Source organism: Otolemur garnettii, unplaced genomic scaffold (assembly GCF_000181295.1).
Source record: "Otolemur garnettii isolate 467f Iridium unplaced genomic scaffold, OtoGar3 scaffold00110, whole genome shotgun sequence".
Taxonomy (NCBI): domain Eukaryota; kingdom Metazoa; phylum Chordata; class Mammalia; order Primates; family Galagidae; genus Otolemur; species Otolemur garnettii.
This window is the reverse complement of record NW_003852505.1, coordinates 1,792,338-1,810,721: the sequence shown is the minus strand read 5'-3', so window position 1 is coordinate 1,810,721 and position 18,384 is coordinate 1,792,338. Positions and strand designations below refer to the sequence as shown.

Genomic DNA, 18,384 nt, shown 5'->3' with positions numbered 1-18,384 from the left:
AAGTTTCAATTTATCTCTCAACTGAAATCATCATGAAGCCAGAAGGAACTCAGAGAGTTCCCTCTTCCCGCCTTCAACCATTCGTTTTAGAAACTCATTTCTGGGAAAGGGTTCTGTGATTACCTGGAAAATGTTAAGAAGCTCATGCTGAGTCTGACTTGACCTTCAGGCTGGGTGAAGCATCTCTTACATAGGATACATGAGAGGCATCTTGGGACTTGTCAGCCAAAGAGTTATTCTCTGTGATGTGAAACCATCCCATTCTCTTTTAAACACTGTCCTCTCCCCAACACACACACACACACACACACACACATATCCACATACACCCCTACCTCTTTGTTCTTTTCTTTAGCTGAGAGTGGAAAATTCCATAGGCCTGAGCTGGCTAAGTGCCTGCAAAGTGTCTGGCCAGTTTATATCCTAAAACGCCTCAATTCTGAAAGCAGCACCCACTATAAGAACTTCAGACTGATGGAGTCTTGTATGGGAGAAAAAAATGTAATTATGAAGAATTTCAGAAAACATCCAAATTGAAACTGCAGACTGCAAACCTGTATTGCTTTCTTTCCGTCAAAATTCTCAAAAGGGACTATGCTCCCTCATTTGAATTCTGTGAATACTTCTGCACCTGGCTCAGTCTGCCAGGCTATCAGATCCCTGTTCTGCTTGTACTGAAATGTCAGGATCCATGTTGGGAACCTATGTGACTCCAGGATGCCACAGTCCTCAATCTCTGATGATGTAGAAAAATGTTTATAATAATTATAAGCAGAGTAATGGTTCCTCAATGATGTCCACATCTTAATCTCTAGAATTTGGGAATATGTTACTTTACATGGCAAAGAAGACTTTGCAGACATGATTAAATTAAATATTTTGAGATAGGGGATTAGATTCTGGATTATCCAGGTGGAACCAAGGTAATCACAGAGTCCTTATAAGTGAAAGAGAAAGGCAAAATAGTGACAGAGGAGGGGATGCAATGACATAAGCAGTGTCAGAGTAATAAGACAAAGAAAGATTCCCCCAGCCATTGCTGTCTTAAGGATAAGGGAAGAAGGCATATGCCAAAGAATGCAGAAGCCTCTGAATATTGGAGAAGGCCAGGCAACAGATTTTCCTATAGAGCTTCCAGAGGGAGTGGGGCCTTCATGACACCTTGACTTTAGTTCATTGAAATCTATTGCAGGCTTCTGACCTCTAGAACTGTAATAAATCTGTGGGTTTTTTTTTTTTTTTCCAAGACAGACTCTCATTCTGTGCCCTGGGTAGAGTGTTGTGGCATCATAGCTCATAGTAACCTTAAACTTCTGGGCTCAAGTGATCCTCTTGCCTCAACCTCCTGAGTAACTGGGACTACAGGCTCCTGCCACAATACCTGGCCAGTTTTTCTTTTTTCGTTTTATTTTAAGACAGAGTCTCACTCTGTAATCCTGGGGTTGAGTGCCATGGCATTATAGCTCACAGCAATTTATCAGACTCCTGGTCTCAAACTATCTTTTTGCATCAGCATCTTGAGTAGCTGGGACTACAGGCATGCTCGACCATGCCTGCTTTTTCTAGTAGAGATAGGTCTCACTCTTGCTCAGGCTGGTCTCACTCCTGAGCTCAAGGAATCCACCTGCCTCGACCTCCCAGAGTGCTACAATTACAGGTGAGAGCCACTGTGCCTGGCTTACAGACTTAGTGGTTTAAAATAACACAGATCAGGGTGGCACCTGTGGTTCAGTGAGTAGGGCACCAGCTCCATGTACCAAGGGTGGCGGGTTTGAACCCAGCCCCGGCCAAACTGCAACAAAAAAATAGCTGGGTGCTGTGGCAGGTGCCTGTAGTCCGACCTACTTGGGAGGCTGAAGCAAGAGAATCACGTAAGCCCAAGAGCTGGAGGTTGCTATGAGCTGTGACACTACAGCACTCTACAGAGGGTGACAAAGTGAGACTCTATCTCTAAAATATAAATAAATAAATAACACAGATTGGCCAGGCACAGTGGCTCACTCCTGTAATCCTAGCATTCTGGGAGGCTAATCCAGGTGGATTGCTTGAACTCAGGAGTTTAAGATCAGTCTGACCAACAGCAAGACCCCGGCTCTACTAAAAATAGCCAGGCATGATAGTGCATACCAATAGTCCCACCTAGTCGGGAGGCTGAGGCAAGAGGATTGCTTAAGCCCAGGAGTTTGAGGTTGCTGTGAGCTATGATACCATGGCACTCAACCCAAGGGTGAAGGAGTGAGACTCTGTCTCAAAAAATAATAAATAAACAAAGAAGTAAAGAAAACACTATGTTTACAGCAATCTGTCATAACAGCAATGGTAAACTAATACACTGTGAGTCTAGACTAACTCTCAGCAGGGCCACTTGCTGGATTTCCTCATCCCAGGCACTGTGCCTCCTATGAGTTCTCTAAGCAGACACACACCCCTTCAGTCCCACAGCTGCACCACTGTGCTGCGCTCAGGCTGTCATTTGATCCTGGTGAGGGTAGAGCAGGCCTCCTTAGGAGGGCCAGTAACAAGACCAGAACTCACTCCCAGAGGAACTGAATGACTGGTCAGGAAACCAAGGCAGAGTGTTAGATCCAGACAAGCTAGGAGGTCAAGACAGGGATAATAGTGACTGGGACAATGACACAGGGGACAAGGAAGAAGACCAAAACCCAGTGATTACAAATAAGATTTTAAACAGATTTGAGGCTGAGAGAATCTGGGCTCTGAATAGAATACAAGAGTCCCCTGATATGTCTGAGTGTGGGACAGTGGTGAGCTGCAGTAGTTCCAGCAATGAGTGGGTGGGAGTAGGATTTGGGGTTGGGTTTGTTATTACAGAATTGAAGGAAGGAGAGTTATAAAATTCTCTTCTGGTTCTCCTGGTGAGAATTCTACCAGACCATTGGACGCGACAGAGGCCAAGACCCCCAGCAAACACAATGGTAGCTGAGAGCAGAGGAGCACGTCTCCCTGGGGTCAAGTTAGCAGGCAGAGCCTTCTTTACTCATCAAGCAATAGAGCACATCATAAACACTCTGCTAGACACCACAAGAGCTATTGGCCTGTGAGCTTTTTAATGATTTAGTTCAATTTATGTATGTTGATTTTAAAACCTTCTTGGATTTAAGTTCTTTCTTAGAGGGAAGGTAGGCACCTTGGAAGATGGTAGGCCCTCCTTCAGGTCTCTAGGAAACTATTTCATGCACTGAAGCATTAGGAACTTGTTAAACTATGAAAATAAACTGTCCATGCCAACAGCACCCTTCCATTCATACTGACACTGTAACAACAGTCCCTGTAAGGCATAAAGCTGGCAGTTTCCCATTGGGAAAACTAAACTAACAATATAAAAGGCATGGAAAGAAATATATATGTTGTTATTTCTGGACAGCACTGACTCACTTGAAAAAAAATGATAAAAACTATTCCACAAAAATGATCCAAAGTACCTCTGCAGAGCCAGTATACTGGAGATTTTTTTTCCACACAGTTATTCAAATAGCAAAGAAAGGAAGAACGGCCAATTGCAAACAGATCTCAAAATTCTTAGGCTTACTCTGACAAGGAGAAATCTGTATTGATCTTGCCCACATTTCTGAATACTAACCCCACTCCTTTTTTTTTCCTGGTCCTCATCTCCTTCTTGTTTAAAAATAAACACCGTTTCCCAGTAGAAAGAGATCATCACCAAAACCACACACAAAGAGCTTTCTCCACCTGATTTACTGTGGAACCTGCCATCAGGGCACGTGCTTCTTTACATTACTACACCAAAGGAATCGAGGCACCTGGAGTTCATTACCTATGCTGTCATTTCATGAATATGGATGACCCACAGGCTGCCTAACTCAAAACCATGCCTCTATTTCCCCACTTACAGAAAAGGGGTGATGACAAGGTGGTAATTGTTTAGTAGTGACCTGTGGACATCTGAGGCCATAGACATAACAGCATTTTTAACTTTTCTCAAGATCCAGGCTGTAAAAATACAAGGTCTTGTCATCGTTTAAAAAACATCTTATACAAATGAATTCCCCAGCTTTCTGACACACTTCACTGAAAACACTTCAAATAAAGATGTTCTGTCTCAGAGACTTGGAAGAACACTTGCCTTCTTAGTTAAATCTCACCCAGTAAAATATTTCCAGTCATTAAGGAAAGCAATATGATGGGAAAGCTAAAGTATCAGAATAGCTTCCAACATTTCTCAGCAGCTTAAAACATATACAGTGCAACAGAAGTTGTCAAGAAAAGCAAAAACCTGTAACTTCCCATGAACAATAAACTCCAAAGGCAGTAAAAATAAAGTGGAGAAGAATTGCAGGAAATCATTAATAACAAATTTAGGCATGATTGTGCGAGGCTGTGCATAGACAATAGATAAACCGCATGTGGCTGGAACAGTTGGCCTGTTTTCCACCGCATCGACTCTGCTGGAAACCCAGACACACCGTTCGTAAAGAATTGACCCTGCTACCACAAAACCAGAACAGCCAAATATAAAAGGATATTAATTTCTCAGGAAACATTTCAGTTTTAAATTTTGTCCACTAAAATGCATGTGTCCAAAATGGAATCTCGAAAAGGCATTTGAATTTCAATATTCATTTGATTTCTAAATGTATGGACTAATGAGTGAAAAGGATATCAATAAAGTTTTGAGGGGGAGTGAGAAGCATATCAGAGCTCTCTTTTTCCATGCAGAGCCCAATTATCCTCTCTTCATCCTTTTGTATAGACCACACTGAACAGATTCTCAAAAACTCGAGTGCTTCTGCCGAGAGTCATGCTCACAGGTTCCCCAGGCTGGAGAACCTTCCACCCAGGATATAGGGGCAGGCTCTTCTTGCCTACCTGAGGACCAGCCTTCCTACTCACTCATCTGACTGGTTTGAAGGTAAGAAATGCCAAGACCCAGGGCTCTCATTCACATCCACTAAGCTTTTCAGCATCACTAAATCAGGCTGGGAATGGCTATTAGCAAAAAGTAACAAAGGGGTCTGCCAGCTTATTCTTCCATGAAAGGTATGGTTCATGACTGACCCATATGGCTCACCCCTTTGAGGCACGATTTGGAGCAAGGAAACAAAAAAGCAAGGGTACTGGCTTGGCCCCTGTAGCTCAGCAGTTAGGGTGCCAGCCACATACACTGGGGCTGGCAGGTTCAAACCTGGCCGGGGTCAGCTAAAATAACAATGACAACTGCAACAAAAAAAAATAGCCAGGCATTGTGGCGCGTGCCTGTAGTCCCAGCTACTTGGGAGGCTGAGGCAAGAGACTCGCTTACGCCCAAGAGTTGGAGGTTGCTGTAAGCTATGATGCCATTGCACTCTACTGAGGGTGACATAGTGAGACAGTCTCAAAAAAAAAAAAAAAGGCAAGGGTACCTGTTGCCCCTCAGCTAGTTAACTTTTCTGTCAGTTGACTTGTAACACATATACAAAAGACTTTTCCTGTCTATCATAAATCTTGGGATTTATAACAAGAGCCAATAGTCATCAAAGCTTAACAATTAATTGCCAAATTCCCCAAGTGCTTCGTATACAGTAAGAATATAATAACTCATTTAACCCTTTCAATAAGTTCACCAGGGGGTTACCAAAGTCCAGGATCATTAAATAACTGCCTCAAGGTCATCTAGCTAGTAGTAAGTTGAGCTGAACTCTGAATCTGGGCAGGGTATTTCAAAAAAATTCTTCTCCCCCTTTTTAAAGATGGGGGAAGGGCCTTACTATGTTGCCCAGGCTGGTCTTGAACTAGGATCCTCATGACTCAACTTCCCAAGTAGCTGAGATTACAGCTCTTAACCACCCTGCTCTAAAGCATGAGTTTCAGGTAATAACAGCAGCTAACTACCTCTTTGCCCCACTCCAGTTACTACTCTGGTAGCCTCCAGGGTAGAGCCCTACAAGAAGTCAAAAGAGCATCTGGCCCTAGGCTAATAGAAATGGCAGGACTGTTTTACCTACCAACTCCTTGGTGTGCTGGACAAAAATTAAAGGAAACCAACACATCTAAATTCCAAAGAGAAATGCCTTTTCAAGGTTCTGTTAAGATTTATAGAAAAAAAGAAACGGTTCCAGCTCCTTCCCTTCATATGGTTTCTGGCCTCCCCTTCCATGTTAAAATAAATTAACTAAAAAACTTAGTAACATCTCAACATGCCTTGCTGACAATTCTATATCTCAGGAGAAAGCAAAATTAGGCACGTGAATTACTCCTCTGAACTGAACTGTAACGAACAAGCAAGGGTGGCTCCTGACACAAAGCACAGGAATTTCAGAAGGTAGCAACCACTTCTTAAAATCCACAGAAGGTCAGCAAAGAGGTTGCCAAGATGAGTTCCTTACACATGTACACTATACATGAATTGCTCAGGCTGTTAGATATTATCATTGACTCTCTCTTTTTCCATAAAAAAGGGAGCAACTCTGTAGTCTAATAAATTGGGAAATTCTGCATAGAGAACAATGTTCACTGGTAAATGGTTATTTAACCATGTTGAACTCAGAAAGGAGCGAAGTCTTGACAAAGGTTAAGAGTCACCAAAAAATCATATGTGTTGGGGATGGGGACAAAGATGATGTAATTAACCAACCAAACCACTAGCCCCCTGTCTGGCTTCTATCGTTCCCATCTCAGTTATTCAGTTATTTGTACACCTTGAATCTCCCTTAAAAGCAGGAACTATCCTAATACAATCTTTGGGCATGTGAAAAGGCAGTTTGTCAGTCCTTCATCCTCATTGCTCTGCTAGGGCAAATGCTGCTCAGTCCCTAGGAGTGGGATCTGCAGGGGGTAGGGGGGAGACTCACTTCCCATCCGCATTCTAACTGGAAATCTAGGGCTGGCCTCCAGATTATCTCTCCAGAGCCCTGCCTCCCACTTCCCTAATCACCCCCAAAGGTGCAAACCTCTTCAATCAGCTAATCTTGGCTACAATATCATCTCTGTCTGTTCAGCCCTGGCCCTTTCCTGGCTCTTGCTCCCTTTCCTGATCCTACTTGGAATACTTTCCCCTCTGCTCTCAAGAACCCGGGTCTTTTGCCAAAACACAACCCTATAAGCTCAGCCTTTCCCTAGAATGTTCTTTCCACCGCCTGGCTTAACTGAAAGCTGGCTTTGCTCTAACAGCCCTCTCTAGAGGTTGCTCATTTCCTTTTCCCTTCCCCTATCACCAGATATGCTTTTCCTTCTGTTCACCCAAGCCGAGAAACCTCAGAATCATCTTGCTCCACCTCCTCTCTTCCGCCCCCTCTCCTCCCGCTTCAAGAATCACCAAAAATTCTGTTGATTTTATTACTGAAACGTCTCCTCCATCTTCTCCCTTATCTCCACTCTCACTGCCTCAGTTAAAGCCTTTGTTATCACTCTCCTGAACTACATAAATATATTTTAACTAGTTTCCTGGCCTCCAGGCTCTTCTCTCAACACCGAGTCCATCCTAGGCACTGCTGGCAGTATATTTCCCACAAAGCATCTACAGAGTACCTCCTGCATGGCAGGCACTGTGTGATGCTTTTTGGTTCACATTCAGAGGGGGTAAGAAACACCCTCCTCCACTGTATTCTGTGGTAGATCTTTCTAGACTACTGTTTTTTTCACCAGACCATTTTTTTTTTTTTTGAGACAGAGTCTTTGTCACCCTTGGTAGAGTGCGGTAGCATCATAGCTCACAGCAACTTCCAACTCCTGAGCTTAAGTGATCTTCTTGCCTCAGCCTCCCAAATAGCTGGAAGTACAGGCGCCCGCCACAACTCCCAGCTATTTTTCAAGACGAGGTCTCGCTCTGGCTCAGGTTATTCTCAAACTTGTGAGTTCAGGCGCCTCGGCCTCCCAAGTGCTGGGATTACAGGTGTGAGCCACCATGCCCGGCATCACCAGATCATTTTATTAACCTTTATGAATCACTTAGACATCAGAAACTTTCCCTTTTACCTTCTTTACTCCTCACAAGAACTCTACCTGGGAGGTGCTATGACTTATCCCCATTTCACAGATGAGGAAAATGATATTAGGTTACTGGCCTTAGTTCACCATGCAAACAAGTGACAGAGGTTAGATTCAAGATCAAGATGAGACCTGACTATCCGGCCTGTGTACTATCTCTGACATTTAAGTAGGACACTGAAACTTGGGAAAGAGCCTAAACTGGACATGATTCAAAGAATCTTAAAACCAAATCATGTGGGGAATGGAGCAAAGAAATGAAGGCTCTTTGGCCTTGTAAAGAGCATATTTTAAAACAACATGGAGGGCTCGGTGCCTGTGGCTCAAGTAGCTATGGCGCCAGCCACATACACCTAAGGTGGCAGGTTCGAATCCAGCCTGGGGCCCGCCAAAACAACAATGATGGCTGCAACCAAAAAATGGCTGGGCGTTGTGGCGGGCGCCTGTGGTCCCAGCTACTTGGGAGGCGGAGGCAGGAGACTCCCTTGAGCCCAGGAGTTGGAGGTTGCTGTGACCTGTGATGTCACAGCACTCTACCCAGGGGAATAGCTTGAGGCTCTGTCTCAAAAACAAAAAATGACATGGGGCTGTCTCCAAATATTTGAGGGGTTGTCATGTGAAAGAGGAAGCAAACATATTCTGTGTGGCTCCAAACAGCAGATCTAGGCCTAGGCCATGGTGAAATTTACAAAGTAAAACAGCAGAGCTAGGCCTAGGCCACGGTGAAATTTACAAAGTAAATTTCAGCTCCAGAACCTTTTCTAGCATAGCCCTTGAACAGGCAAAGAGTGTTTAAGGAAAAACTAAGTAATCATTTGTCAGGGGTGTGTTTAGGAGACATCCCTGCCTTGAGTGGATAGGTGGTGTGGATCAGCGTTTTGGGACACATGAGAATCAAATGGAGTGATTTTAAAGAACACAGATGCCTGGCCCCACCCCTGACTTAGGGAAAAAGAATCTTGGCGGATGGAGACCATTATCATAAGGATCTAAAACAAGGAAGTAAGCCTGTAAGCAGGTTCATTCAAATCCTCAAAAAGAGAACTATGAAAGGCCAATCAACACATGAAAAACTGTTCAGCTTTATGAGTAATCAAAGAAATGCAAATTAGAATGTCAATGTACCATTTATTTCAAATCAGACTGCAAGGATTAAAAAATATTACTAACCAGTGTTGGCCTGGGAGAAGAGAAATGAACACCCTGATACTCAGCTGGTGAAAGAGTACACTGCAACAACATTGTGCAGAACAATTTAGCAGTGTTTTTAGGAGGAATTTTTAATACTAAAAATGAGTATACTTTTAAACAATTACACTGCTAGAAATTTATACTAAGGGGACAAACTAGCAAGTTTTAAAATGCTTCCTCAAAGATGTTTACTCGAGGCTTGGCGCCTGTGGCTCAGGTAGCTAAGGCACTAGCCACATACACCTAAGGTGGTGGGTTCGAATCCAGCCCGGTCCACCAAACAACAATGATGACTGCAACAAAAAAATAGCCAGGCACTGTGGCGGGTGCCTGTGGTCCCAGCTACTTGGGAGGCGGAGGCAGGAGACTCACTTCAGCCCAGAGTTGGAGGTTGCTGTGAGCTGTGAGGCCACAGCACTCTACCCAGGGGGACAGCTTGAGGCTCTGTCTCAAAAAAAAAAAAAAAAGATGTTTACTCTATTAATGATGGAAATACTCTGTATCTGACTGCTGTCCAATATGGTTGTCATTAGCCACATGTGGCTGTTGAGCACTTGAACTATGGTAAGTGCAACTTAGGAATTGATTGTTTTTCAATAATTTAAATTTAAAGGCAAAAGTTGTTTGTAGCTATTTTTTACCTTTATAGCTCATATTTATAATAGAGCAAAATTAGAAACTATCAAAACATCAAACAATATAGGATAATTACCTATGGTATACAAATAATGAAAGTTTTGACAGTCATTAAAAATTATGTAGATATATATTTACTGACAAGAAATGTTCGTAAGATTTACAAGTGAAAATATTTAAAAGTTTATACATGATGTATTTCTTTCAATCCATATATCCATACACACACACACACACACACACACAATGGATAAGAGTCTCAAAATACGTACAAAAGAATATTAACAGTTTCTGGTGAATGAGATGGTGATAATTATTCTTACTTTTGTGTTTTTAATTTTTCTATAATAAACATGTATTTATTATATAATAAAAATTTAAAGAAAAAAGGCTTAGTGATGCTCAGAATAAAAAAAAGACTCAATCCACAGAATTTTTAACATGTTAGAAAAGCAACTCTACTATTTCTTACTCAAATGAGGGGTCAGTGGGGAGGAGTCTCTGAACTACAGTGGGTTGTGTACACATCCTCGAGGAGTGGCTTGCTCCTCTTAACCCAAAGAAGCCAACATAATACTCCTAACTAGGTAGGGAAGCAGGGGGGAAAAAAAGGAAAGAAAGAAAAATAAGTCAATATAAGGAGTAATAAGACTAATTTATGTTTAGGCACTAACACTCAGATTAACTTCCCTGACTCTCAGTTCACTGAGAACGGAACTTAAGTTTCTGAACTGGAAATGCTTGGTCAAAGAAACCCAAGCAGAAACTGGCTTAATTCTGCTCTGTAAATTTTCACCACCTTACACGTGAAGCAGTGGGTTTTGCCTTATATTAAGTACTTTCTACAAATTCCCTTGGGAAGAGAGAGCAGAAGAGCTGCTCCATTTTCAGTGCTTCCCTAAATGCAAACATAATAAACATTCCATGCAAAGGTAGCTGTGCGTAGTGAATGGCAGGGTAGTCAACAGCTGCAGATGCTTTTTAGCCATTCTCAGTTTCTGGGGAGTTTTTGACATTGGAATCTCCAGATGCCATGCCAGCCAGGGGACGCATACGTTACCCTGCCTCAAGGGGCCATAACCCATAATATCTAGCAACCATTTCCTGATCCTTTGGCACATAGGACGTGAGGATAAACTTAGCAGTAAACAATATTTAAACACCTACTAGGTGACTTCCACAGGCTGACAAAGTGTTTCCTCTGAAGAGCAGCCATAATACAAAGGATTTATCAAATGCCTTTGTTCCCCCCTGAGGCACAAATAGCTATATCCTGAATTATAACAAAACCAGTGTTCAAACTCTACATTTTAAACATGTATATATGTAAAAGCTTCTCCATTAATCACACACACTATCAATATAAACAGTCCTCCCCTATCCCCTTTTGAGAAATCTGTCAATGGAGATTCTGTAATTATCCCTTCCCTCTGTTAAAACTGACCTTCATAAAAAATGCTGAACTAACAGGAAAAATGCAGCAACGAAACAGTCTCTCTTTCTGCTTTATTATGTAGTTAATAGATTCATGGAAGTACTAATCACTGAATAAAGGTTTGAATACACAACAACATACTATATATAGCCCAAGCTCAAGCCTTCTGAATTTTTCAGAGTGAGCTAAACTGAATGATGTTAGCAACATGCCAACAAGGGTGTAATTGTAAAATCCTTAAAAAAAAAAAAATCCTAAACAGGAAATACTGTATATTTGTTCAGCTTGTTGAGTTTTCCAAGTTCTAACTAGAGCTACACCAGAGGAAAGCTTGACTTGCTGCTGCAGCAATGACTCCATCTCATAATGAAGCCCTATCGTATCTTTGGTTTATAGCAGCAAGTGTAAATCCTACCTCAGCTGTCCCTTAATAAACACATGGGGCTTAAATTAGAAAAGAATCCGAAGTTATGGTGGCAGCTGCAACACGGTCCCCTCACTCTCTCGCCACCCATGGCTTTACTAACTTTGGTTACAGCTCTTCATATCAGTAAAGCAGGGGCAGAGTCATTTAGGCGCGTATATTCTATTTAAGACTGTCTCCTTATTTTTAATTGACTACACTGCTTACAAACTGTTCACTGAGGCTCTCTGAAGAGTCTAAAATTGATTTGTGTGCATAATCTGAGTGTCTTATTGACAAACACACACAGAGCCAACCCAGATTAGAACTAATGAAAACAAATGAAAAAGGTCATCCATATTTCCTTATAATTACAGGGCATCTAGCACTGCATCTTGCGGGCTGATTAGATTATTAGAATCCGCTCTCCCCCAACTCCCAAAATCTCAATGTGGATCACATACTAGAATAACAAGTATCATTCTTCTGCATTACCTGGTATAAATGCTAAAAATTAGTGACTTTGATCCCAAGTAATTGAGCTGGCAAGGGAACCATGGCCATAGGCAATATTTCCCCTAAGAGTCCCCTTCCAATAGCACCTGTGCTACACAAATTGTTTTTACAACCTAAAAACCCAGGGAGGATATAATTGTTAACTTTTTGTTTCTGAGTGTGGCAGGTCACGTTTTGGTCAAATCCCAGTGGAAGAGCTGGGTGTGGTGGCTCACGCCTGTAATCCTAGCACTCTAGGAGGCTGAGGTGGGTGGAATGCCCTGAGCTCAGAGGTTCAAGATCAACCTGAGCCAGAGTGAGACCCTTGTCTCTAAAAAAAAAAAAAAAATCCCAGTGGAGGTCTGCTGTGTTCCATTTATTCTCTTGAGACATCTGCCTACCTACTGCTTTCTTCACATGATGTGCCAGAGGCCAGCCGCCCCTACTCAAGGAAGGTTTTCTTTTACCCCTGAATTTAGGAAAGCTAAATTCCCTGTGCTAGGCAGATTGAATCACTTGTTAAGCATCATCCAAGCAGAGAGCCCTGGTATAAATGCTCTGCCCACAGCTTGCCTTTCCTTCTTAAATGGCTGTGATGACAAGCGAGGCTCTAATCTGACCCCAACAGGTCCTCACTCCAAAATCAGAGTGAAACACACAATAGGCCAAGTCCATTAAAACAACATTAAAGGTCTGGGTTTAGCTCCACTAAACAGCAGGATTAAACTTTCAAGGGTCCAGCCACGATAAAGAGATTTCTTTAAAGTCACTTGGCTTTCTTTGCACAGTTGTAGCTATTAGGGATCAGATCTGTATCTCAAAGGTACACAGTTTACCTTTGATCTCCTCCTCCAGAACTCCCACTAATGTCAACTTTCTCCTCTGTTGGGATCGGCCCCCTTGCCTCCCTTTAATGTTGGTTTTATTGCTGATTCTACAAGATCAACAGAAAAATTACAAGGAAAAGCTGTGAAGTTCCCTTCTGATGACAAGATGTTTTAACAAGAAGTGCCCTTTCTTAAATGGTGAAATTTAAACACAGCAAACGACGTGCTGTAAGATGGGAGTGGAGAGAGATAGAAACGAACAAACAAAAAAACAAAGTAACAAAACAAACGCTAAACAACCAGCCCGGCTGTTTCTTTTGGGTTTGTTCTCTAGTTCACGAAATTGACGACTATCTTGAAAACAGAAGGGGCAAGTGCCCCTTAGCACCCCTCAGCCTCCCTCTGGAGTCAGAAATTCCAGATAAAGCTGAGAGTGCGCTGGGAGAGTTCCCAAGGGTTCAATGCGTTTTCAAATCCCCATCCCCCGCAGTGGGGCTCTGACTTCAGGTCCACCATCCCTGGACTGGCACACCTCTCTTCCCCTAAATCCCCTCGCCTCTGGAGCGCTTGAGGGACTCATGGGACACCCACTCCGTACGGCGGGCGACCCCGCACCCGGTCTTCGTTGTTTCCAATCCCCTCCCTCCGCGGCAGCAGAAGCACCCCTTCAACACCCATCACCACCCTCTCTCCCCAGTTGCAGGAGGAAGTCGCTCTGCTTCCTCTGTTCTCACCTCCCGCCTGAGCTTGAGCGCCCGGGGCTTTTAGGGTGGGGTTCTTTTTTGTGTACACGATGTGTGTGTGTGCGTGTGAGCTTGTGTGCTCCCGTGTGTGTGCGCGCGCGAGTGTGTATGGGCAAAACGCTCATCGCATCCTTCCGCCTAGGCTGCCTCAGGTGCCTGTAAGAGGGCACGGGGATCTCATCGTCCCTCGCCCGCGGCTCTTTGTGCCCGGTACAGGACTGCGCGAGGTCGCTCTCTCGCGCACCCCCGGGCCCCGACCCAGACCGGAGCCCCAGCCTTCCCCGCAACCGTCAGAGCCACGGTTTGTCCGTCGGTTTCCACCCAGGCGCTCGCCTCAGCTGTGCCCAGCAGCCGGAACGCTGTTAGCCAGTGCCTGGGACTCCGATCTCGGCAAGCGGCTGCGGGTGCGAAAACTTACTGGAGCAGAGAAAGAGCGCGCTGCGCGCCGGTCTGCTACCCGGCGCCGCTCCTGCCCCCGACCCCCGCGCGCGAGAAGCTACTGCATCGCTCCCGCCTGGAGCGCGTCCTTCGGGACGCCCGGTCCCCCAGCCACTCACCAGCACCACGGAGCCCCGCACGGCCTCCGACACGCTCTGCCGGAGCTCAGCCGCCGTGCCGGGCTTGCTGAGCCGCTTAGTGAATTTGCGCACTTCGGCCATTGCAGCGGCGGAGGGCAGGTCTCAGCGGGCGTACTTACTGCCCCGGGTCCCGGCGGCCGCGGCCGCTGCTGCTCCCTCTGTTTACACGCCGGCCGGCCAGCCACATCGCAGCTCGCGGGCGGCGCGGCTCCAGCAGCTCCTCCCTCCCACCCGCTGCTCCTCCCTCGTTCCCTCCTTTTCACGCTCGCTTTGCTTTGCTCGCTGTGTTGCCCCGCGGCGGCGGCGGCGGCGACGGCAGCTGCCGCAGTGGCAGCTCCCTCCCCTAGAGGGCCAGAGCACCGACTGCCACCCGCCAAGAAGGAGGGTGTGTCTGAAGGGGAAGGGTGTGTGGAGGAGGAGGGAGATCTGGAGGTGGGGGCGAGGGTCACGAGGGTAGAGGGGGGAAGTGGCAACCGCTCGGGCTCCGCCCGCAGCTGATGTTACTAGTGCAGCCGCATCCGGGAGGGGAGATCTGCCTGCTCTTTTTTTCCGCTTCTGTGGGGCGGGAGGGGGGAACGGAGAGGGGTGATGAAATGTCTCCTAGAGTGGGGTGTGTTCTACCGCAGTGCTCCTCTCCCCTCTGCCCTCAAGAGATGCAGTGCCCGCAGAAGCGCTGGGGGAACTCTGCTGTCTCCCTACCCCACAAGCCTCCAGGGCCCAGGCGCCAAGGGGCTGGGAAATAAGGTGGAGCAGCCGCCCATTGTGTACTCCTTGGGGAAGGGTCGCGGCGCTCTGAGCGCTTTTCTGGCCCGTGTCTCTCCTGGGTCCCCCTCCTTGCCCACACTGTTTTCTCACCCAGTCGGTCTGTCTTACTGGGGCAACCCCTCTGAAGGAGCAGTCTTTGGGAAGTAGAAACTTGATGCGGCAACACCCCCGGCTCTCACAGGGAAGAGCTGGGGGGGCGAGGAGGCCTGCGCCTATGGCAGGTGGTCTAGTGCCGCAGTGACTGTGCCAGGGGTAGGATAGAGTGGCATAGGGAAGGCCGTCTCCCAGGGTTTGGAGGACTTAACGACTTTTTAGAGGCTTTTACACGTGCCCTGTTCTCAACCTCTCCGTTTCCCTTCGGCTTCCAAGAAATTGTTTTTCCAAGGATCAAAGAACATCATCTAACTAGGTGTAAAACAAACATCCTTAAGACAGAAATGAGGATAGGAATCTTGGAGTACTAGTGATCCTGTCACACCTCTCCAAGTGCGAAGTGAGAAGCTTCACTGATGGGAACAATTTTCTATCTGGTTGCTTCATCTGTTAAGAGCTTGAATCTGGGAAACCAAGCCCACCCTTCTGAGAGGATCCCTATCACTGCCCATAGGGCACTTACCCCACCCTCAAAGACCAAACATTCATACCTACATAGGATACTTTGTTATAGAAACAAGGGCACATTAGATGGTTTCTGCAAACCGAGAAGAGGCCAAGTCTCTCAGCAGCAAGGCTATTTCAGCAGCCATCACATTAGTTCTCATAAAGCACATGGAGACTCCTAGAGGCCCTGGGACCTGGAAGTCCTCTAAAGGCAAAGGCATTATAACACAAATCTTGGCTTTGCATAAGAGTGTGTGTGTGTGTGTGTGTGTAAAATTTGTTAATTGTTGCATATAGGTGGATCAGTATGAATTCATAGCTCCATTCCATAATTGCTAGTGTTGCTTACACTGTTGGTTACGTCCACAATAGACATAATGCTTTTTTTCTTGCTAAGAGATCCTCAATTTACTTCAAGTATAAAGAAGAGCCACAGGATTTGGGGAAGAGAAGTTCAGCTCTAGGCAAGGAACCAAGATGGGTAAAAAAAAAGAAAGAAAAATCATAATAATATCTCTCTTCTTTACTAGTTAGATGGTCTAGACGAGGGGTCCTCAAATTTTTTAAACAGGGGTCCAGTTCCCTGTCCCTCAGACCACTGGAGGGCCAGACTGTGGGCCCGGGAAGGAGTTGGCTGCTAAGCAGGACAGGCAGCAGTGGCAAAAACACCCGGCGGGGCAGATAAATGACCTAGGCGGGTTGCATGTGGCCCGCGGTAGTTTGAGGACGCCTGGTCTAGATTCCCAATCACTTTGGGCCACTAGAAGAAAAGAAGGACAAGACAAGACCTCCTGAGAAAGTCTCTCCACCTTGATAAAAAGAGGGAGGGAGACTTCAGACCACCTGAAAAGGATATTTTCTTGTTATGCTTTGGTCCTTGGCAGCCGTATTGCAACCACAAGGGAAGGCCAAGACAATCTCAGAGAAGCTGAGTACTGCTTACCTCTGAGTTCCTTTTTATGTGAGAAAAATAAACCTTAAACTACTCAGGAGGCTGAGGCAAGAGAATCGCCTATGCCCAGGAGTTGGAGGTTGCTGTGAACTGTGACGCCATAGCACTCTACTGAGGTCAATAAAGTGAGACTCGGTCTCTACAAAAAAAAAAAAAAGAAAGAAAAATAAACCTTACATTTTATACTATACGTAGTGGAATATTCTATTACTTGCAGCCAAAAGCATCCTCAGTTCTTTAGACTCTGTTGTAGTCACCAAAGGTACATTAGTGTTGAATGAGGCAGGCAAGGTCCCTCTTCTCAGGGAGCTTACAAACAAATGAACATGTTAATTTCAGAAAGATAAATGCTGCTTGGAGAATTAAGTTAAAGTGATATGATAGAGAGTAACTGGAGTTGGGGCCTAGTTTACAATAGATAGTCAGGAACAACCTTTTTAAGATGGTGAAAACTGAGCTGAATCTTAGGGAAAAAACAAAGCAGCCAGCAGAGGTCAGTTATAGCGCTCCAGGCAACAGAAATGCCAGAAATAAAGGCCAGGAGATGGGAGCAGATTTAGTGTGTTCAAAGATGAAAAAAGAAAAGAAAAAGAAAAAAAAAACAACCAGTGTCACAAGAACATAAAAGGGAGAAAAGTGGTAAAAGATAGAGTCAGAGAAGTAGGCAATTTCTGTAAAGCCTTGTGAGCCATGGGAAACATATGTCACACTAATGGTGCACAAACACCATCTGGCCATTGTGTAGGCTCCACGTTCATTCCTGAGATTGTAGGTTTTACTTTTTCTGCTTTAGATTTACATTTAATTACATATACACTGAGCATAGTACTATGCACTGAGGGAGGATGCAAGATGAATTAAAAGCACTGTTCATGCCCTTCAAGATGTATTTATGAAACAAGGTAATATCTGATAAGGAACATACTCAGGTAAAGAGGCAGGAGAGATCTCAACTGCTTAGCGTCTATGGAAGGCTTCCTGAATGAGTTGGTGTTTGAGCTGCCTTTTGAAGAATGATTATGATTCAGATATGACCATACTCACGTAGTAAAGAGAAATTATAGGGGCATTTCATAACTTCTATTAAGGCATTTTATTGAGTGATTTCCTTTCCACATTTGTTAAATATCTTTGATTTTTATTACAAATGTGGCTGCCAGGCTGGGCGAGGTGGCTCCTATAATCCTAGCACTCTGGGCAGCTAAAGAGGGTAGATTGCCTGAGCTCACCAGTTGAGACCAGCCTGAGGCAGAGCCAGACCTCGTTTCTAAAAATAGCTGGGTGTTGTGGCAGGCACCTGCAGTCCCAGCTACTTGAGAGGCTGAGGCAAGAGAATCACTTGAGCCCAAGAGTTCGAGGTTGCTGTGAGCTATGACTCCATAGCACTCTACCAAGGGCAGCAAAGTGAGATTCTGTCTCAAAAAGAAAAAAAATGTACCTAGGCCGGGTATGGTGACTTATTCCTGTAATTCTAGCACTCCAGGAGGCCAAGGTGAGAAGACTGCTTGAGGTCAGGAGTTCAAGACCAGCCTGAGCTAGAGTTAGACTCTGCCTCTACTCTAAAAACAGAAAAATTAGGTGGGCACGATGGTGCACGCCTGTAGTTACAGCTACTAGGGAGGCTGAGTCAAGAGGATCCCTTAAGCCCAGGAGTCTGAGGTTGCTGTGAGCTAGGCTAATGCCACTGCACTCTAGCTTGGGTGACAGAGACTCTGTCTCAAAAAAAAAAAAAAAGATGGTCATTGTCTCAATATCAATGTTTATAATAGCAAAATATCAGAAACAACCTAAATGTCCGTGCATAAGAGATTTCTT

The 18,384-nt window shown here is 44.9% G+C and overlaps 1 protein-coding gene across 1 annotated transcript in view; it reads right to left on the bottom strand.

The window, feature by feature from the left end:
* DOCK11 (dedicator of cytokinesis 11) overlaps positions 1-14,364 on the bottom strand; it is a 212,033-nt gene extending 197,669 nt beyond the window's left edge. The window contains exon 1 of the mRNA XM_003796989.2: positions 14,232-14,364. Coding sequence (XP_003797037.1) covers positions 14,232-14,333 — 102 coding nt within the window. The 5' untranslated portion in view covers positions 14,334-14,364. The remainder of the gene's footprint in view (positions 1-14,231) is intronic.
* Between the last annotated feature and the right edge of the window lie 4,020 nt (positions 14,365-18,384).